Here is a 20,682-nt window from a genome sequence, read left to right on the forward strand (position 1 = left end):
AACTAAGACTGAAGTCTAACTTTTTACAAGAGCAAAGTGCCAGAAAACCCACTAACACTCCTGGCATATTTACCGATTCAGCCTATCTGAAAGACACACACAACATTTTTTTACAAAAGGGTCACCCTGAAAGGAAAGGATCAGTTTATTGTCTCTGCTATGAGCAGATAACAGTATTAGCAGTTATTTAGACAGGATGCAGTTGCATGTTGGTACATTGTCATGCAATGAAGACTGACCACGACTGCCTGTGATCTATGAACTGCTTTTGTGAATCCCCTAGTTGTACTTTAGGGAGGTTTAATCATACATCCTCAGCGTTGAACAGTTATAAAACACAGAATGAATCATGTCACCGTTCACCATGTGAATAACTGAACCATTGCTCGAGCCAGCTTCAGTATAGCTCACACAATACTCATGCTCTGTACACGTCTCAGAATATTCACATGTAGTCTGCGTAGGTTCACGTACTGCGACACCTCACATAACACATTCAATACACCCTGACTATAAACAAAAACAAACAAACGAACAAACAAACAAGGCTGACTTCAGTCAGTTTTATTGTGGCACAATAATACTTTACTCCGTCAACCTAAGGAAATGTGTCAACGGATATAATTCAGTTGTCAGGATTCGTTCTTTGTCAAGGGAAATTTAGCGGCAGGATGTTTGTCTGTGTGTTGTCTTGTTTGTCTGTGTATGTTTTAAAAAAAAAAAAAAATTGATTTATTTGAGGCTTTTATGCCTTTATTTGGACAGGACAGTGCACAGTTGTGGACAGGAAGCGAGGCGGAGTAGGCGTGGGGAGAGGATCGGGAGAACGACAGCAGGGCGGAATCGAACCTGTGTCCCCGCGGGCAATGAAGCCCGTAAATGGGGGGGCTTATCGGCTTGCGCCACAGTGCCCTACGGTTTGTCTGTGTATGTTAACAAATTGTCAGTGTGAGACTCCCTACCTTTCTCCACGGCGTCCTGCACTATCCTGCGGTGCATCTCCAGCGCCCGCTGGTCCGTCACCACGACAACCTGCTTGCCCAGGGCCTGCAGCATGGCTGCCATGGCGATGGCGCCCGGCGGGCCGTCCGTCTCCTCGGGGGGGTCGTGCATGAAGTGGGTGGGGAAGCCGGTGGTGATGAGCACGGAGGACGCGTGGGAGAGAGAGAGGCAGGACCTGATGAGCTCGTCCTTAACGAACAGCGCTCGTATCCCCCTCTGGCCTGCACACACACACACACACACACACACACACACACACACACACACACACACACACACACACACACACACACACACACACACACACACACACACACACACACACACACACAAGGGAGTACAGTCTTTTGAGATAGAGAGCTGGTCTAAGACGATCTATTATCATTATTATCGGTGTTGCAGCCCAAAGAAGACTATGCCTGAGCAAAAAGCTCCTGAAACAGAGGGCAGGTTATGCTGTGCCTTGGGCGACTGCTCAGTATATTGGCACTGGATTGACAATGGCTTCATGTGTTCAGAAAGAGAAGACATGTAATACGTTCTGTTGTCAGATGAAAAAAAAACATAAACTGTCTTAACAGTATTTTACAAAACCCAGAGTATTTACAGCATGCTCTTGACTTTGTTTGACAGTGTTATAAATGCCAACGTGAGATATTTAACCGTAGCCTTCATTTTGGACACTTCAGAGTACACGGATGTGTTTGGGGCAATCAAAACAAGCTCTTTTGAAGTTTTCCATTAACAGCTGAGTTGAATTGCTTTGTCAGAGGGGGCCAAAGGTGGGAATAAGAGTGTGTGGAGCTGAAACAAAGCAGACACCGGTCAGTGTCCTTTACTTCCCAGCAAAGTGTGTTCTACTGTTAGAGAAAGCTTTCGTAAGAAGAACAGCACAAGGTCAACTCATTTCCAGTCAGACTGCATGCTCACCAGGGTCTTCGACAGCTATCTCCTCCAGCTGTCGAATTTGCTGCACAGTGGCCTTGGAGGCCATGCTAAAGTGCAAGGGATTCTGGGAGATGTGAAATGTCACGGGGCATTCGGAGGGTTTGACCGTGAGCGGGGACGTGGCCATGTCCTCTTTATCCGTCACAAACATACAGCCCGGGGAATGGGTGAAGGCCAGGGCAGGCTCTGAAACACAGAAAACCAAATATTCAATAAAAATAGATTCCATTCAATTCCATTCAATTCAATTCAATTCAATTCAATTCAATTCAATTCAATTCAATTCAATTCAAATATATTATTTATATAGCCCCGAAGCAATACAATTGTCTCAAGGCGCCTTACAGAGCCCAGTGCCTTAGGCCCTCTACATTCCATTCCAGCGGCAGCATCGTACAGCTCAGCTTATGGACTGTGTAGTTATTAACCTTCAGCTTATGGACTGTGTAGTTATTAACCTTCAGCTTATGGACTGTGTACGTAGTTATGAACCTTCAGCTTGTACTACTGTGTAGTTATACCAACCTTCAGCTTGTGTACTCTGTAGTTATTAACCTTCAGCTTGTGTACTACTGTTTAGTTATTAACATTCAGTTTGTGTAGTTATTTACCTTCAGCTTGTGTACTACTGTGTAGTTATACCAACCTTCAGCTTGTGGACTGTGTGTAGTTATGAACCTTCAGCTTGTGTACTCTGTAGTTATTAACCTTCAGCTTGTGTACTACTGTTTAGTTATTAACATTCAGTTTGTGTAGTTATTAACCTTCAGCTTGTGTACAACTGTGTAGTTATTAACCTTTTGCATCAACTAAAACAAAGACTGTAGGAGATATGTAACATGAATGTCATGAATAGACATTGTTGTTTTTCTTCAATAGTTTTAAATGCTACTGCTTCTTGGCCTGCACTACAGCCGGGACTTTAAACTATTAGTCAGTTAGCAGTTAGCAGGTAGCACACTGTTATAAAAATCCTGGAGGCAGTGAAAATGAACAAGAGTGTGTTGGCTATCGGGCTATCCACTGCCCGGTTTGAGAGGAAACAGATTCTGTCAGTGGTTTACATTTTTGGTCACGGCAACACACACTCAATTTAGAGATCGCTTAATTACATGCGCTATGTTTGTTTGACCATCTGGGGCTGTGAGTGTGTTTCTGAAGCACACTCACTGCTGCTCTGAACCGCCTCCACGCCAGTCACGCCACAGGCCCAGAACACAGGCACGTCTCCTGGGCAGGACTCCACCGGCTCCCCATACTCTGGACGGGACACATCCTGGATACCAAGGATTGCTGTGGGTAGGTGGGGATGGGGTGGTTTAAGAGGTTGGCAAATATAGGGGAAAGACAGCAGGCAACAATAAATTGTCTTTAACAAATTTGTCTGACAAATTAAACACGATAGCGCACAATAAGGTTGACTCCTATAGGATGGTGGAGAGGAATTCCTTGAGGGAGTACATGGTAAACTGCTTCTGGGCAAAAATATCTAATTCGATGCAGGGATACTTTAACCTTACATAAACACAGATGTCCGTGTTACCAACATTTCAGTCTTTAGAAAGATACTCAATGGTATTGGACAGGGTAAGAACCTCACGCTCACGAGATAATAACTTCTAATTTTAAACACAGTGTGCAGCCTGTGTGAATGGGTCTGTGGGATACCTGGATCTCCAATGTGGACTGGGCCTCCGTGAGCCTGCGGGATCAGGTGGGTACACTGAGCCACAAGGTCCAGCTTGTCCAGAGGCACAGGTCTCATTGTCACCACAAGAGGGCACTCAAAGCGACCGACTCTCTTACAGGTTCGCGCAGTCTGTCGAAAAACAACAAAAACAGCACCTTCAGTAAGCTCACTCACGGAGGGTTGGGTAGGTAGTCGATTGATGTGAACATGTTAGATCTAGATTTCAGAAAGGTTTGACATCAACACCCTGCGCTGCCTTGGTCTTGTCTAGGATGTGTAGGATATGTACAGACATCTTTGAGGACATGTAGCAGCTCAGGTTCAAAGAAGGCAGCACTTTTACTGCTGTATTCACATAAGACGTGACATAAACACATGTACTCCCTATAGACTACTACACACAATGGGCTTAAATATTCACCGTGCGAGGGACTTTGTTCTCGTTCTCTTGTCTGTTTTTGCCAACGTGCCTCGTTTAAAGCATTCCCACCTGCTGGTGTAGATAGGCTTAACCTGCCTGAGACATAGCTGATTTAATTAGCAGATAATGCTTGGGGGATTATATTTTAGGTGTGTACTTAGCAAACCCATTGCTGCCGTTCCTGGATAAAAACAAATATAAAATACCTGCACACTTTTTTTTGATGAGTTCTCAGTGTCCTCACTGTTAGTTGTGACAATGGATGCATATATGGCAGCACCCTTCACTGGACTATATCGGATTACAGATTACAATCTTTATTTGACTTGAAGATTGGTCCCTGCCCTTTCCATAAAGTCACTTTATGGGATAGTAGTAGTAAACAGTAGAGCAGTTCTAGCCCTCTGCCTGTGTCTATCACATTCTAATGACTAGTGGATCACAGCCCTCTGCCTGTGTCTATCACATTCTAATGACTAGTGGATCACAGCCCTCTGCCTGTGTCTATCCCATTCTAATGACTAGTGGATCACAGCTCTCTGCCTGTGTCTATCACATTCTAATGACTAGTGGATCACAGCCCTCTGCCTGTGTCTATCACATTCTAATGACTAGTGGATCACAGCCCTCTGCCTGTGTCTATCCCATTCTAATGACTAGTGGATCACAGCACTCTGCCTGTGTCTATCACATTCTAATGACTAGTGGATCACAGCACTCTGCCTGTGTCTATCACATTCTAATGACTAGTGGATCACAGCTCTTGGCAAGTGTGCTTTATCCGTGATCACATGAGAGATGGCCTGGGGCACTCACCCTGAACATGCTGACGTTTCTGCCTTGTTCCACGTTGCGCACAGGCACTCCAGCCTCCGCCAGGGCCCTCTCGAAGCTGAAGCTGCAGCCCAGGTAGAAGCTCACCATGTCCTGCAGCTGGGTGGCGTACGCCAGCAGGTCCACCACTTTGTTGGTCATCACACCGTTCTCAAACACACAATACTGGGGACAGTCCGTTCTGTGTGGTGGGGAGAAGACAGCAGGACAAAACTGTTTAAAGTATGAGCTGCTGCTCGACTGCTTGAATTCTGCACTCGTTACTCTCTTCTAATGTCTTTCTGTAGCAAAGAGACAGAGGGCAGTCATCCCACCTGGCATCGAACCTGGGTCTCCAGGACAAAAATCATGGCTAGCCAGACTTGTTGGTATGGCAGTCAGAGCACTTAGACAAAATGTAGCGGGTGTAACAGGGGTAGTGCAGACCAAATCTAACAGCTTGGTTGTAGGCATATGAAAACAAATTACGCTTGTGGATAAAGCATCATCCGTTGCATCACTTTCACTGCTACTTTGCACTTCTGGTTGGATGCTAGACTGCATTTCGTTGTCTCAGTACTTGTACTCTGTGCAATGACAATAAAGTTGAATCTTATTTAATCTAATCTTATCATCAGTAGTTTCTGACCAGTACCTGATGTCTGCATTGGCAGCCAAGGGAGGGCATCCCCACTCTCCTGCCTGGCTCCGGTACAGCAGAGGCAGGGGGCTGCCATTGGCGTGACAGAACGCCTCAAAGTCATCAGCCAGGTCCTTGTGCAGGATGACGACATTGGCCTGCAGGAACCCTGAGGGGAATTCAAACAATAATGGTATTTTAATTGTGTGCTATTTCAGGGAATTGGATTGATATTGGGGAAATTCAGAAACAAAATATGTCGTGACACCGCATCTATGTGTCCATGCCTTTAAGGTGTTGGGGTTGAAGTAAAAAATATTACTATAACAAATACATTACAAAAGTTACAAAAGCATAACATATAATAATGTAATGGCAAGATGAAGAAAGAGGAAGGGAATGAGAAAAACCAGAAGCAGGTCTGGAAAGAAACACACCATAAAGACAAACACCTGACAGTCACAGTTTCAGCCCATGGTTTGGGCCTCTTTCAATACTTTTACAACAATTTAAAATAATTTTCATCTGGCATGGCAAGTTGACACAGAAAATCTCTCCGACTCAGCTGCAGAGGTCTCCATACTTCCCCAGTAGGTCCAACCAACAACCACCAGAGACCATCCAATCTCAACTCATCATGCGGCTATGCACAGGTAGGCTACGGAGTTCAGTAAACTTGCCAATTAGTTAAAATACATAGGCCTATGTCTCGTTAATGTTTTGGAATAACATAAAGTTAGGGACTCTCTTTTCATTTTCTCAAAAGTGAATGTCTAATTTTCATATTAGTATCTCTTCCATCACAAAGACAACTTCAGAGAGGTTCCGGTGAGTCGGCAGCAAATATTTACCTGCCGCAATGCCAGAAGTGTTTTCAAGTACATGTGCATGCTCGCGAATGATGTTCCGGAGAGCAGCTGGTGTTAAGTTCTTGATCGGTGGCATACTTTGTGCCTTGAGTCTTCCGTGTCATACTTACGTTTTAAATAGCAGGTGGCTTTGTGTTAATGTTTTATTTGGAATTAGATAATGCATTACATATTTCTGGCGGGTTGACAGATATAGACTTGGTCGAGACAAGACCTCTGTAACGAATCGTTACCAGTCTCAAAGTTTGCTGTCGGTCACAACATATTGAAGACGTTACAATGGATTCAAATGAGTCTCTTTGTGGATTTACCTGAATTCATGCGTATCCGCGTGCCCCATGAATTGCACCTTGCCTGGGTAAACAAACGGCTGAGGCGTAAGGCTTGAGGGAACAACATTATGAATCCCGGACACAAACTCAGTCGTTGGTGTTAAGCCTCCATTTTTACGAAGTACCAAGTAGCTGATTTTCTTCATCTGTGTCATGGCCTGGGCAGTTGTCTAGTATTCCACAGTGATTTAACAAGTTGATAACTTTAAAAGGCATTCATTTCATGTCAAAAGCTATCAAAAATCGTTTGCTTTTGACACGAAATTAATGCCTTTTAAAGTTCTCAATGATTAAGACACCCCTACCCTTTCCTAGGTGGTTTGATCCGTGCTTACCACGACTCTACCACCACACGGAGATGTTCGGATATGACAGCAGCGCCCTCTAGAGAATGTTTGTTTTGAGGTGAGGAGCTATAGACAGTAACATATCTCTCCACTTAGCAGAATAAACTCAGGTATAATGTATTGTAGCGTCGGAGCTGGGTTCATCGAAGAGTGCCAAGTCGCTTGATTTTATTGGCCTCGAGTCTTTTATTTTGATGTACATTTAACATGAAAATGCACTGTTTCAGAGGGGTAGGAATGGAACATGGGTCTATTCTTTACATAATACAGATACTGACGGTGCACAGATAACTCTACCTAACACAGGGGCACAGACACACACACACACACACACACACACACACACACAGCATTTCCACTCAGCGCAGAGAAGATATAATTACAAAAGGAGGGAAAAACTACAAATTTAACTTATAATAACTCAGTACACAGATCACCCCTGGACTGGCAGCATCAGTGAAGCTAGGAGCGATGTAGGATTTCCTCTCTGCTAGTGATGACTCTGGTGGCAGAGGCGGCGGCATTGGCACTCATCCAGAGGACCCATGATGTGATAGCCCCTCTGATCGGCAGCGGCGATGCAGCAAGCCTCTGAGCCGACGGTTCTTCTCTGCCAGCAGTGTGGACTGCCACGACTTAAGTGTCCAGAAGCAGCTTGGCTCCAGACACATTTACCATCCACCTGCTGTCCCACTCCTCTCCAGGTTAACGGTGGTCGGGGTGTTGGGTTGCGAGGGGCTGGTGCCAGGCAGTGGTTTGACAGGTGCCCACACCCCTCGTTGGATTGGCCGGCCGGTCTGCGTGTGTCTCAACCTCGGTCATGCTTCCTTTTCCTCGCCCTCCTCCAGGTCGCCCTGGAACATCCGGTGCTTAATGCCACGATACCACAGGACATGTTCTATAAACCCTGCCTGCGATGGGGCCTGGCTAAAGACCATCCGTGGTGGAAATGGGTGAACCAGATTGCCCAGACACACTTTCCACAAAGAGACTGTTTACATTTTCCTGCCCAGTGTAATATTCAACAGCCGTTGTGTTTTGCAGAATGCCTGATGGGGAATAGGGCCTTTAAGGACACAGCAAAGAGGCCTTGTTTGAATGTTATCTGAAGCCTAGGCGAACTAATGATACACACACACAGTTGACGCCCACAATGTTAGCTTATAAATGCAATGTATACAAATTTGTGATGAGAAAAATTATGACATTTTAAATTATTGACTTATGAAGATATGGAGTGATGCTCAGTAATGATTGATGGAGATAATTTCAAAAGACTGTTAATGACTTCAGAGTATATAAATCAAGTGCCTTGTATTAATACCTTGTATGAATCATGTGCTTATGTAAGCAGGAACATAGCTTTTCTGTGTTTCTCTGTGTGTGTGACTTTTATGAGGTTCCACTTAGTCTGCATATGTGCAAGAGCATGTTTGGAACAGAGGTGATAAGAAAGGCCAACCTGTGCTTCTTCTGACCTTGAGCAAAACTGACATCCTTGCAAGACAGTAGGCCTCGGACGCCAGAGATCCAACACGTGGTTATCCCTGCTGTCAAATTGTTTTGGCACCACATAACGCTACACTTATATCTATATAAACCTTGTGCAATGTGTTTATTAATATTGTTTCTCTCTCGTCTGCTGCAAGCTGGGAGTAAGCTCAGGCTCCCTCTTTCGCTGAGAGAGGGCCTGTGCTTCTCTCTGACATGCCCGGACCTGCCCGGACGTGGGTGAGCCCAACAAGCTTGTTGTTGTTGTTTGATAAATATACCTATCCAGAGTCCTGAGGTAACTTGAGTGAGTTTTCACCTTTTAATCATGCTTAATACAACAATGCATATGACGTCAGATAACGCCCATAATATGTATTAAGGCAGCAATGAAGACCATCAGGCTAAGTATTGTTGCATAATAATAATAAGGAATAAATAAATGTTTTACATCTACCTTATAGTAAGCTACAAACACATTGATAACAAGGTCAAATTTAACAATGTCAAAATCCACAGAAAACAAATAGAACAGAGAAAGAGACAAGTCAAAATGTACAAAATGTTTAGACGAAATACTATCAATCTATTTAGAGGCTCAGCTCAAATAGCCTACATTTATGCAAACTTTTTTTTAATGCTTTATATTATCTTATAAGTCTTTTATGTTGCCTCTGATTTCACTCGAGTATAGGTATTTGTGGAATTGACGATTCGTTGACATCTGTATAAGGGTAAAGCCATAAGAAGTAGGTCACACAGTGGTAGGGAGGTAGCCCAAATTGTTTCATTTTCAGTTTTACAGCATAAAAGCGGCGATCCTCGCGGCTAAATCTATACTGTCGACAACCAGAGAGAGCCTGAAGTGATACACCAGCCAGCAACATACGTAAGTATTTTAATTTCTTCTTTTAATTTTCTGCTCACAGACTATTTTGTGGTATAAATGTTATTCTTTTTTTAACGAAATTCTTCGGAGATGTCCGAAAAAATGTCCTCATAGAACCACAATATTTCCGCGATGTATATTTTCATTCTAAAACCAATCATTTTTGTATAGTTTTCTAGCTATAAAATACTTTAGTATTTGTGTCTGTAATCATACCCCATGTCATCATTAAAAGTGAATGTCGCGGTTATTAAAATATGTGCCATTGCGCAATTGCACCAAAGCGCATAAATGTAAGCTATTTTACCGTACCGTGTTTGTGTTACATGTCAATGGCATGCGAATGAGGAGGCTACAGACTTCCAATTATGACAAATGTTAGAAAAACAGTTTATTAGAAATATTGGGTCTGTCAAAAAACACATCAATGTTATTTTTGCATTGAACCACATTTAAGCACTTTATATACAGTATGTATCTATGGGGCTATAAATTGCGCAGGTTAAACCGGATTTTGAACATTAAACAGCAGTTCTTAAATGTGATCAGGTTGTCCCAACTTAAAAGTGTGTACTTATGGAGGACTGGTGGTGTGATTTTTTTTGTCAAGTATTTTTAGAGCCTGTTTGTGAAGAGACATGACTGGTTTAAGAGTAGTGCAGTTGGCAGTAGACCAGGTGGGTAGGTAATGTGAGATAAAAATCTTGACTAAGATCTCTAACTGTGCTTCCTGTCTTCCAAAGATTTGTATTCTTAAAGGTCGGAAAAGGCACAGTTCGACCCTCCCTATCACCACTGAGCTCACCCAAACATAAACAAGTGGTTCCTTCACTTGTTCCTCCACATATGGAGACTTAGTGGCGCCAGTACCATAATAATCAAAGTTAACCATAAACTCAGGAACACAGAAGCACATGATTCATACAAAGCAATTATTAATACATGCACTTAATTAATATATTCTTAAATAATTTACACGGATTGGCCTTTACTAGTTGGCGAGGGCTAAAAATAGAAATAAACTAAGCTCACATCAAAAAGTATGATCAGTCTTTGTCAATCTAAGCCTTGGAGGTTTGCAACCTTGACAACTTACTCGGTTAGCTTGTAAATAGTTTCACTGAATGTGGAGTATGTAATCTTATAAAATGTTGTTGCTTCATATACATTGGACAAACACTTAGAAAACAATGAAACTCATTTCTGAACGCAGTAAAGATAAAGTTAAAACACTTTCTTGATGTTTTAACTTCTGCCTTTAACATCTCTACACTTGTCTATTGTAAAAATGTGAAGACTCCTTGAATCTTCAAATATGTTTGTTTTTGTTTCAATCCAGAGACCAGACTACACTGACACTTCACAAGACATAAGTGCTTCAAGCATTATCATGGCACAGTGAGTAAGATAAGCACAATTACAGATTTAACACTGCTATCTGTGCTAATGCTAAATGTCTTCATGTCATGTTATGTCATTACACATTACACAACACGGCTCAAGTCCACACATGAGTTGTAGCTAAAAATAGGAGAATTATACAGAACTCAATGGGAAATAAGTACGAACAAAACAAAGCCAAATAAGGTGGGAACCGAGATGGAGAGATGGACTATCAAGGAGCAAGAAAAGGTGAGCTGAATCTCCATGATGGCCCAACTCCACCCAGCAGACTCCTGCAGGGATAGACCAGAAGGTCATCACACTGTTTAAGCAAAGACGAGGCCTAGGACGCCACCAGCTGGAAGGGCACCAAACATGAGGAAGAAATCGTTTACAATTCATTTTAGATGCCCAACCAATCTAGTTTAAAAGTCTGTTACTGACATCATTGACTTCCTTATATTGTGAAACAGCGAGTTGTTAAACAACCAACATTGCACTAAAAAGAGGAGACAGGTAGACTCTAATAATAATAAGCCTACCTTTCAGCTAACCCAAGTGTAATGTACGGGGAAGATTTCGATTCATATGATCGACGCGAAGTCAGAAGTGAAAAGAATAAACATTTACTGATCGGGATCGATACACAGTAAATCAGTTCAATAACAAACAAACAAATCCAATAAGTGGCGGGCAGTGGCAGGGTTCGATGTAGATTCGGTCCAGGTTGGGTACACAGGTAGATGGTCGAAGATCAGGCAGAGGTTCCGGCAGGGGAGAGGCAAAAGCGGAGCCGATTAGGCAGGCAGGGGTAGGTATTACTTGGAGCTCACTACACATGAAAATTGCTGGGGCGCTTGAAACACGGAGAAACAAAGACGAACTCGCAACAAGACACAGGAACACACACAGACTAATTACACTAGGTGATGAGGGACAGGTGCAAACAATCAAGATGGGGCAGACAATCAACAAGGTGGAGAACACACAGGGCAGGGCATGAGGAGTCTGAAACGAGAGGAGACATGAGTAAACAAACACAACACAGAACAGAAGCATAAACTATAAAAATCAGGCCATCTTAGTTAGTAAACAGGACTGGACAAAACACCAGGGACACTTCACATATAAAATATGGTTAAAAGATGGTAAGTCGAGATTTTATAACAAATGCAGTCAGCATTGTGGGTTGAGGCAGGGAGATAACACAGGTATTTAGGAGCAAAGGTAGATGAGGAAGAGAACCTTAAATGTCACACGAAAAACGGGTTGAGCCGGGCAGAGATGCTGGGGTTGATGTGCTGCCAGGGTTTGCTGTGTGTGAGAACACTGGCAGCAGAATTCTGGACATAAGGAGACTGTCCAGGGCTTTATTGGGCAATCCAATGGTGTTACAGTAATCCAAATGAGGTGTAACAAAGGCATGGATGAGGGTCTTTTCCACCTGAAGAACATCTCCAGACGCCAGCCACCACTTCCTGATTGTGTTAAATAAAGCAGATTTGATTATGGATTTTAAATATGGTTCAAACGTAAGTGTGGAATCAAATATAATGCTTAGGTTGTTGTTGGTACACCTGGAATTCATTCACAGTGTGATTTAATGAGGAACTTGCATGTTGTTTTATGAGGAACTTGCGTAAATGGTCAATGCCTCTCCTCCATCAATCATTGTTGTCTGATGTCACCCGAACTACGCCCCCTGACCTGGTGGACAAGACCCCAAGTCACACAGAACAACCTGATACAAGCTGCTAATCTCTCTTACCTGCAGACACAATGCAATATTTTCCAGCAGTTGCCTAAGATTTCTCGTTAGCCAGTAACACACTGTTAACCGAGAGTAAACAGGTTAAGTGCAAGTTCGTAGACCCTCCCGTTGGAAACAGCATGGGAACCAAACCACTTTGAGGAATAGGGGGATCATGATTTTCCAACACTTAAAAAGCACATTGTTTTACGTTTATAATACGCACCATTTGTGTCGTTCTGCATTTATTTCATATAACTATAGAAAAAAATAAAAAATGATTTACACGTCCCCCCGTCCCCCCCGTGATCTCCGCCTATGGACACAAGGTACCGTGAGATTTTAGAGCGACACGTCGTTTTTTCCGCATTTCTAAAGTCCAAAACAAAGGAGGAAAGGAGCCGGCTGTGGATTTAACAGTGTGGGAGACCCCGTTCCCAACTCAATGTATCAAAGATGAAGCTGAATGAAGCTTCTTGCAGCTAGCCAGCTAGCGAACTATGCTATCTAGCTAACTATCTAGTTGAGAGAACACCCCTAAACAGTTGTGGTTCATGTCAACTATATTATAACGACTACAGGTACATAACTAGTCTCTCCAACAAATGTGGTAATGTTAAAGCAAAATGTTAATGTTACTGTCAAAATGTTAATGTTACCGTCTGTAAGGTTGCACACTTAGCTATCCTAGCTAGCGACAGCAAACGCCATCAAGTTGCAAGGAGCTTAATATACTGTATCAATATTGAACAAAACTTCCCAAAAGGCCATTATGAACTTTTTTTTATTTTAATCTTTGTAGTATTTTGGGAACGGGCAACCTGCTCCTGAGTATCCCAAGGTATGCATGAGGCACAACTTGAGAACAATAACCTGGTAATTTGATACAAAGCCATATAATTACATAAGGATCATCATTTTAGATGTATTAATGCCCAATCTGGAATAGCAAAGATTAATGCTGAGTTGCAGCACCATTGTTTTAGTTTTTTTTATGAATAAAAAAAGAAAAAGTACATATATATCCGTCTTTTGTCATACATCTTTTTCTCACAAAAATATACCAAGAAAAATATGTTATTAATCATGATTTATCCACAGAAACCTGTGATGAATTTGATTAAAAATGTTAATCGTTTCACAGCCCTACTATACTATATATACAAAACAGTTACTGGGTTGCAAATAACATGTTCTTTAAGTGTAAATGTACTTTTGCTTTTCAGGATTAGCAACATCTCATCCAAATACAAGGACATCATCTCCAGGAGTATTCTGATCAGTTCAGGATCTCCTCGTGTCTACCAGCTGGGACCAAAAAAAGAGAAGTTTGGAACTATGACAAGAATGACTGTTGGTGAAAAGAAAGTGGGCACGATGAATAAAACCATCTTCTTTGTGGGTGAAACAGGAACAGGAAAATCTACTATGATCAATGCTCTGGTCAACTATGCCATGGGAGTGAAGTGGGAGGATAACCTCTGGTTTGAGCTTGTTAAAGACGACAAAAGAGGCTCATCCGAAAGTCAAACATCAGATGTGATTGTGTACGACATCTTTGGTTTTGAAGATGAAACTCTTCCCTTCTCTCTGACCCTCGTCGATACCCCTGGATTTGGAGACACCAGTGGGGTTGAACATGATGTCATCATCAGTCAAAGATTATGTGACTTACTTTCAACAGAGGAGGGAGTTCAGGAAGCTAATGCAGTGGCTCTGGTGCTGATGGCAACAACTAATCGACTGAGTGACCGAATGCAGTACATCTTTAATTCATTGATGTCTTTGTTTGGAAAAGACATAGAGAAAAACATCTTAGCTCTCATCACACACTCAAGTGGGAGACGACCTCAAAATGCTCTTGAAGCCCTTGAAGCTGCAAAAATGAAATGTGCCAGGAATGAGAAGAATCAGCCTCTTTACTTCCTGTTTGATAACTGTCTGAAAGATGAACGAGAAGAGTATTACGAAGGATTGAAAACTGCTCATGATACTTCACTGAAAGGAATGAGAGGTTTCAAAGGCTTTCTGGAAAAAACTCAACCTCAAAAAATGGGGACAACTTTTGAGGTTCTGAATGAACGCATCAGACTGGCTGCCTGCATCCAAAACTTGCAAGAAAGAATCGATCTGAGTGAACAGAAACAAACAGAAATCACGCAGATTCAGGAAGCTCTGCAGGAACATAAACAAGAGATGGCGGAAAATAAGAAGTTCACTATACTATTTAATGAGGCCTTCAAAAAAAAAAAAAAGATCGATTATAGTGGCTGGTGGTGGTTCATTTTGGGCAAAAGGCAAGGCGCTACCTGCTGTACTGTCTGTGAAGAGAACTGTCACTATCCTGGATGCACAATGGCCACTAGTCCTGCACTGTGTAAGGTCATGCAAGATGGCTACTGTACTTCATGTACCAATAAGTGTCCAGTATCCAGTCATGTGCATGAAGACTGGTTCTATGAGGTCAAATCAAGGAGGGTTCAGAAGACCTTGGAACAAATTAAAAAAATTTACGGCAAGAATGAAACAGAGATTGACAACAAGTCAAGCCTTTTGGAAAATCTTAAGGAGGAATTGAACGTCCTGACAGCAGACTGGAAAAAGTCGCTAGATGAGGCCTACAACCATGTTGTCACACTGGATCAGATTGCCCTGAATGTTATTTCAATGTCCACTCATGTCCACTTGGATGTCCTGATTGAGAAGATGAAGGACAAAGGAGATACAGAGAAGGTCCAGAAACTGGAGGAGATGAAAAGTCGCGAGAATAAGGGAGTGCTGGCAGCAGTGCGGTACTGCTATGGTAGAGCAGCAGGGAAAGCAGTTTAGCAGTTTGGCCATTAAGTAGTGATGTAAGTGAAGATTGGGACCAGACAGAGAAGATTACTCCATTATGATTATTATATAAGTATAAATGTGATCACTTTTCAAATATCAAATATGTTATTCTCAGATGTGATGTTTCATTAATGTTGCTGTATGTTGTGTCTTTTCACTATACAGTCAAATCGTACAAGATTAACATCACTGGTGAATCATTGTCCACTTTTTCTGATCCATTTATTAACACATTTTTATTGTGCTTGTGAAAGAAGCTGTGTGGGTTCTCTCTCTTTCTTTAGTTACTCTCAGAACTCTTCCTCACTTGTGTCGACAATTACTGCATGCGTATAACTAGTTACTACTTTAGTCAAAACACGTTGTGAAGTTATCAGCTGATAAATAAATATAATTGTTCAGTTTTGTGTCATTTCTTTTACCAATGTACTGTAGAAAGCATTCCATTTTAATAATGCACATTTTTAAAGTCAGGTGAGTCAGGATAAAACATTTGTATAGTCTTTGTAGATTTCTTTCTCTGAAGTCTACTGCGCTACCCAACATCTTCCCACACTTACTCACCTTGTTTAGTAGTTGCTTTTTTCCCGTTTTTCTCACAATTACCAAATTACTTATTTTCACCTGTTGTCCCTTGGCCAAATGTTAAGTGTTCTAAAATGTCACCATTTAGTTTTCATTAATATCTTGCTGGAGGCTAATACTAATATGAATCACACCACCACAGAAAAGAGTTAATCATACTTGTTGTAAAGAGATTTGTACGAAGTGTCAGTCGGGATACACGTTTTTGATAGCATTAGGTGAATATTTAGTGTTTGTTAATGTTTTTGTTAAAAATAAATCTTCAGAATCATCTCCGTTGGAAAACCCTACAATCTGAGTTTTAGTGGAGAAACTTTACAATCTGCTTTGATCAAAAAAATGTTTCCATCAATATGTTTTATGTAAGGTAAACATTATTTAGCTTCTCAGCACATTTTACAAAAAGATAATTTAAAAATCTGTCCTACATACTGTCAAGTAATGCCAAATGTAATACAATGACTATCTAAAACTCTTGTGATCTAAGTACTATATGATTTTAGAGTAAAAGAGTCCAAAAGCATCAATACATTACAAATAGCTATAAGCCTATATGGTTTAATTTGGGATGCGATTATGAGGGGGTCCTAGGAATATTTTCTGCCCTTTGAAGGGTCCCTGGCCCCAATAAAGTTTGAGAACCCCTGTCCAAGAGGGGTGTGAGGCCATAGATGTGTTTTCACCACCTCTCCTTTCAAGGTGTCATTGGATTCCTTATACACCCCACCCCCATGAATACAGGCCTCTGAAACATTTGCTCACGGCTGGATATCAGAGTATAAGGAAACGGGATTGCCTGGAAACGGGCCCATTTTTTGTCGGAACTGCCATCTGTCCACATGAACACGGCGTGTTGGGTCCCCGAATCGGGTACTTTTTGGATTGGATTGGATTCAATTTATTGTCATTGCACAGAGTACAGGTACAGAGGCTACATTTATATTCTCCCACGGATCTGTTTCCGTGTGTACGATTGATCCGCATACTTTCTGACGCGATGATGTCATTGCCCCACGTGAACGCCCCGCCTCACAACCTCAGCCTGAACCCTGCTCCGTCACTTTATAACAGTAACAACATAACAGTAACAACATAAACTAAATGTTGATAACAGGCTTGTTATGAAAGGGATGACATTAACAAGCCACACTTTAATCTATCACGGTTTAATCTATTTTCATCAGACCATTGTTCAAAACCAGTTTTTAAAAGTGTCAGCAATAGCCTATAAGCAAATCTGGCATGGAAAGATTTGTATTATAGACGGAAGTTTCAAAATGAAAGACTGATACATCTTCATGTAATGTCAGGGCTATTGGTTGACACCTGTTATTCTGTGTAGGATATTTAAACTTGGACTGTTTCAATGTCTAATCAGGTTAATCTGCTGAGTGAAAACCAACAGTAGCCAGTACATTGCCCAGTATACAGACCACAACATACAGTATATAAACACTTTAGTTAACACTGATACTGCTGGAGACAAAATAAAATAGGCAAGACCTCAAAAGTAAAGGCTTTATTGTCAAAAGATTGTTTGGTGTTATTAAGCATGTGTGACCATTTAGTCTGAACACTCAAATTCTAAAAGTAGTATGTATTACTAGTACACAAATAATACAAAAATTGCAGGATTAAAACATGATACAAATATGAATATTTACAAGAGCCTTGGGGTGGTGGTTGATTCAGGCAATTTGGTGAATCTTCCATGCTCTAATTTTTTTAAGTTAAGAACCTGGGCCTCGTTTCCCGATAACGACGTATCTAACGACGTATCTAGGATTTTCGCGACATAGTAGACTCAGTAACACTTTCTATTTACGAGTGTTTCCCAACCATCAACTTAAAGTCAGGTGCACGAGCGCAACGTGCACGAGTTCTTAAGTATCTCTTAAGAGCTGTTTACGTCAGGTTAACCTGTTTACGTTAATTGCTGTGAAATTAGCTAGCCTATGTGCAATGTGCACTGAATTCGGGGCGGGGATAGTAACGTCGAACGACGCCCCTGGATAAGGTGTCGAGGTGGTTGAAGTGTACGTCATGCGTGACTGTATGAGCTATGAAACTAGCGATCTAAAAAAAGTTTCAATGAAGAACATGGTTGCAAATATATATGTATACAACTGTGTAGAGCACGAAACAAGACTGTCATCATTTTTAAATTAATTATAAGCCAATGTTGCATCCTAAGTGTGAAGTTACTACTGGTCCTGACCACACGTACAATTCTTCTCAACGAAAGATAAACTTAAGCTAAGTGCCGCGTCGGGAAACCGGTCTGCAACGTAGGATTCCTCTTACGAACGATTTCAAGTCCTTTTTAGGCAAAGTGCGCGTTCGGGAAACGAGGCCCTGTTCCTTGTTGATTGAAAATGGCTAACAGAGAGACATTTGGGGCTTGAGCCAAGAGCCAGAGGCCACAAGCCCATCCAGAGTGTAGAATTGATTTTCTATACCATATATTTGTTGGAGAGCTTCACCTAAGAATGTTCTATTGCCTCTATCTTCTATCTATTCTATTTCCATTGTAATAGTTCAGTTATATGCCCTCTGACTATAAGGGGTGTCACCCCTTAAGTTCCACCCCTTAATAAATATGTATCAGATTATTAGCTTTATAGTCAGAGGGCATATAACTGAAATGTTACAATGGCAATAGAATAGATAGAAGATAGAGGCAATAGAAGATTTTTAGGTGAAGCTCTGTTGAGTGAACGATTGTCTGTCTCCCTTGGTGGACACCATTGTACAAGATTAAACCTGTTTCCTGGACTGATCATATCTCAGAACTGAGTCTCCAACAAATATATGGTAAGTAAAATGAATACGATTTATCCATGAGAGACATTTCTCATGTCTCAGGTACAGACACTGAATCTCATTAAATCTTTTTTTTCCACTCCCAATAGCATAGAATAATACTTAAGTCCAATTGACTGCTTCCTAGTACGAGTGAAAGACTGCCGTGATTGCAATAAGAATATGATCTATAATTCTCATTTTGTTTTGTTCTCTTAAAGCACATGATGCATGTAGCCATAAAGCTAAAGTAAAATAGCCTTCATTTTTGCAACAGTGGGGTATTATAACAAACTGGAGACTTGAAACAAGAAACAGGATGCAAACGCTCAAGGCATGTTTTACTTAGATAAATCAAAGTGCCAAGATGGGCAAACAAGGCAAAGTTCACAGGACTGGAGTGCACAGTATGTCTTGCTGATCAAAACAATTACACACAAAGACAAAGGAAAAGTCCAAGGCTTACATAGGAGTTCAATGAATACATTAGCTACAGGTGAGAACTAAACTTAATTAACACGTTGGCTACAGGTGAGAACTAAAATGAATTAACACATTGGCTACAGGTGAGAACCAAATATGGAGGAAAAATAAGGTGTAAGGTTTTACCTTATCTTTTACCAGGACATGTTCTATGCAGGGGCGGAGATGCCATTTCGTTGCAGGGGGGGACAATACAAGGTCAGATTTCAGCGAGTAAATCCTGGGAGACACACAGGAACATTGCAGATGACCCTGCTTGCTCTGGTTGAAGGTAGGGTAACCTTGCCGGGCATACAGACAAAGATTAGTGGCATAGGCACCCAAGCTCTCTTTCTCTCTCCGGGGCTGGCCAACCAGTGTATCTCTGCTGTCATCTGTGAAGATCCGCTGGCCAAAGCGGTCAATGGCCGGTCAGCTGGTCCCGCTGGTCCTGGCAGGATGGCGGCGTCGGTGACCTGCTGCTTCCTTGCCGCCCTGAGCGGGGAGCGCTGTCTCCATCAGTCGCTCCTTCCTGTTGTCCTGTGGAGACTCAGCCGGGCTGGGCCTCCTGAAGACTCTTGGAATAGAAGGTTATGGCCGTGCTTCGCTCTGTTACAGCTGGTCGATGAGCTCTTCGATTCTTCTTGGCGTAGTCATCTTACCACAGAGCAATCGGATTAAATAATACCAATCATTCATGTCACACTGGACACAAAAGGAGGGCAGTACACATAGAATTCTAACTTAGAACACAGCTATCCACACCATTGTAGTGCAAAGCATGATGGGAACCAACCCTGAGTCTCTTTTATTATGTACACAGAAGCTCAACTCTCCTATGCACACTGAACTACGAGACTTCATTTTGTTCATTGCATTTAATTAGCTAGTTCCAGTGGTAGACTCAGGGGTGTAACCGCCCCCCTCTGGTTTCCCAAAACAAATAAAATACTGCAAGTGCTCTCTATGTTGCCCCCACAGTGGAGCAAACAGGATCATATCCCATCTCAGGTGCTCACACAAATGAGAAAACAGTAACTCTTTCTACAGAGCTACACACACACACACACACACACACACACACACACACACACACATGCAGAAACACACATACACACACACACACACACACATACACCATCTCAGGTGCTCACACAAATGAGAAAACAGGAACACTTTCTACAGAACCTTTACAGATGGTTTGTTGAAATTGAAGTTCAATCTTTCTGTTTGTTCACTGAACATCACCATAACCAAGCACACCTCCTTACCTTAACCATAAACTGTAGTTAACAGAGTCTCAACAGATAGATTGTTTATAATCTGAGCATCTGTAGATAGTGTATAGGGAACCACCCAAATAAAGTATGACCAAGAACATACAATCATGTAATGGATGTCTTAATTGTAAGTAAAGCAG

The 20,682-nt window shown here is 41.9% G+C and overlaps 2 protein-coding genes across 3 annotated transcripts in view; one reads left to right on the plus strand and one right to left on the minus strand.

Moving 5' to 3' along the window:
* dglucy (D-glutamate cyclase) overlaps positions 1-6,902 on the minus strand; it is a 14,429-nt gene extending 7,527 nt beyond the window's left edge. For both annotated transcript variants that reach the window (XM_080849722.1, XM_080849721.1), the window contains exons 1-7: positions 6,695-6,902; positions 5,530-5,683; positions 4,878-5,076; positions 3,619-3,769; positions 3,121-3,243; positions 1,933-2,136; positions 963-1,223 (exon numbers count right to left, since the gene is read on the minus strand). In XM_080849722.1, the coding sequence (XP_080705848.1) occupies positions 963-1,223; positions 1,933-2,136; positions 3,121-3,243; positions 3,619-3,769; positions 4,878-5,076; positions 5,530-5,683; positions 6,695-6,782 (1,180 nt within the window). In that variant the 5' untranslated portion in view covers positions 6,783-6,902. The remainder of the gene's footprint in view (positions 1-962; positions 1,224-1,932; positions 2,137-3,120; positions 3,244-3,618; positions 3,770-4,877; positions 5,077-5,529; positions 5,684-6,694) is intronic.
* Positions 6,903-12,893: 5,991 nt separating this feature from the next.
* Positions 12,894-15,404, plus strand: LOC308374475 (uncharacterized protein; the record flags this gene model as incomplete). The annotated part of the gene is made up of 2 exons (XM_080850256.1): positions 12,894-12,904; positions 13,802-15,404. 2 exons carry the CDS (start codon positions 12,894-12,896, stop codon positions 15,402-15,404), a joined length of 1,614 nt encoding a protein of 537 aa, XP_080706382.1.
* Between the last annotated feature and the right edge of the window lie 5,278 nt (positions 15,405-20,682).

This window comes from Sprattus sprattus (assembly GCF_963457725.1).
Source record: "Sprattus sprattus genome assembly, chromosome: 13".
NCBI lineage: Eukaryota > Metazoa > Chordata > Actinopteri > Clupeiformes > Clupeidae > Sprattus > Sprattus sprattus.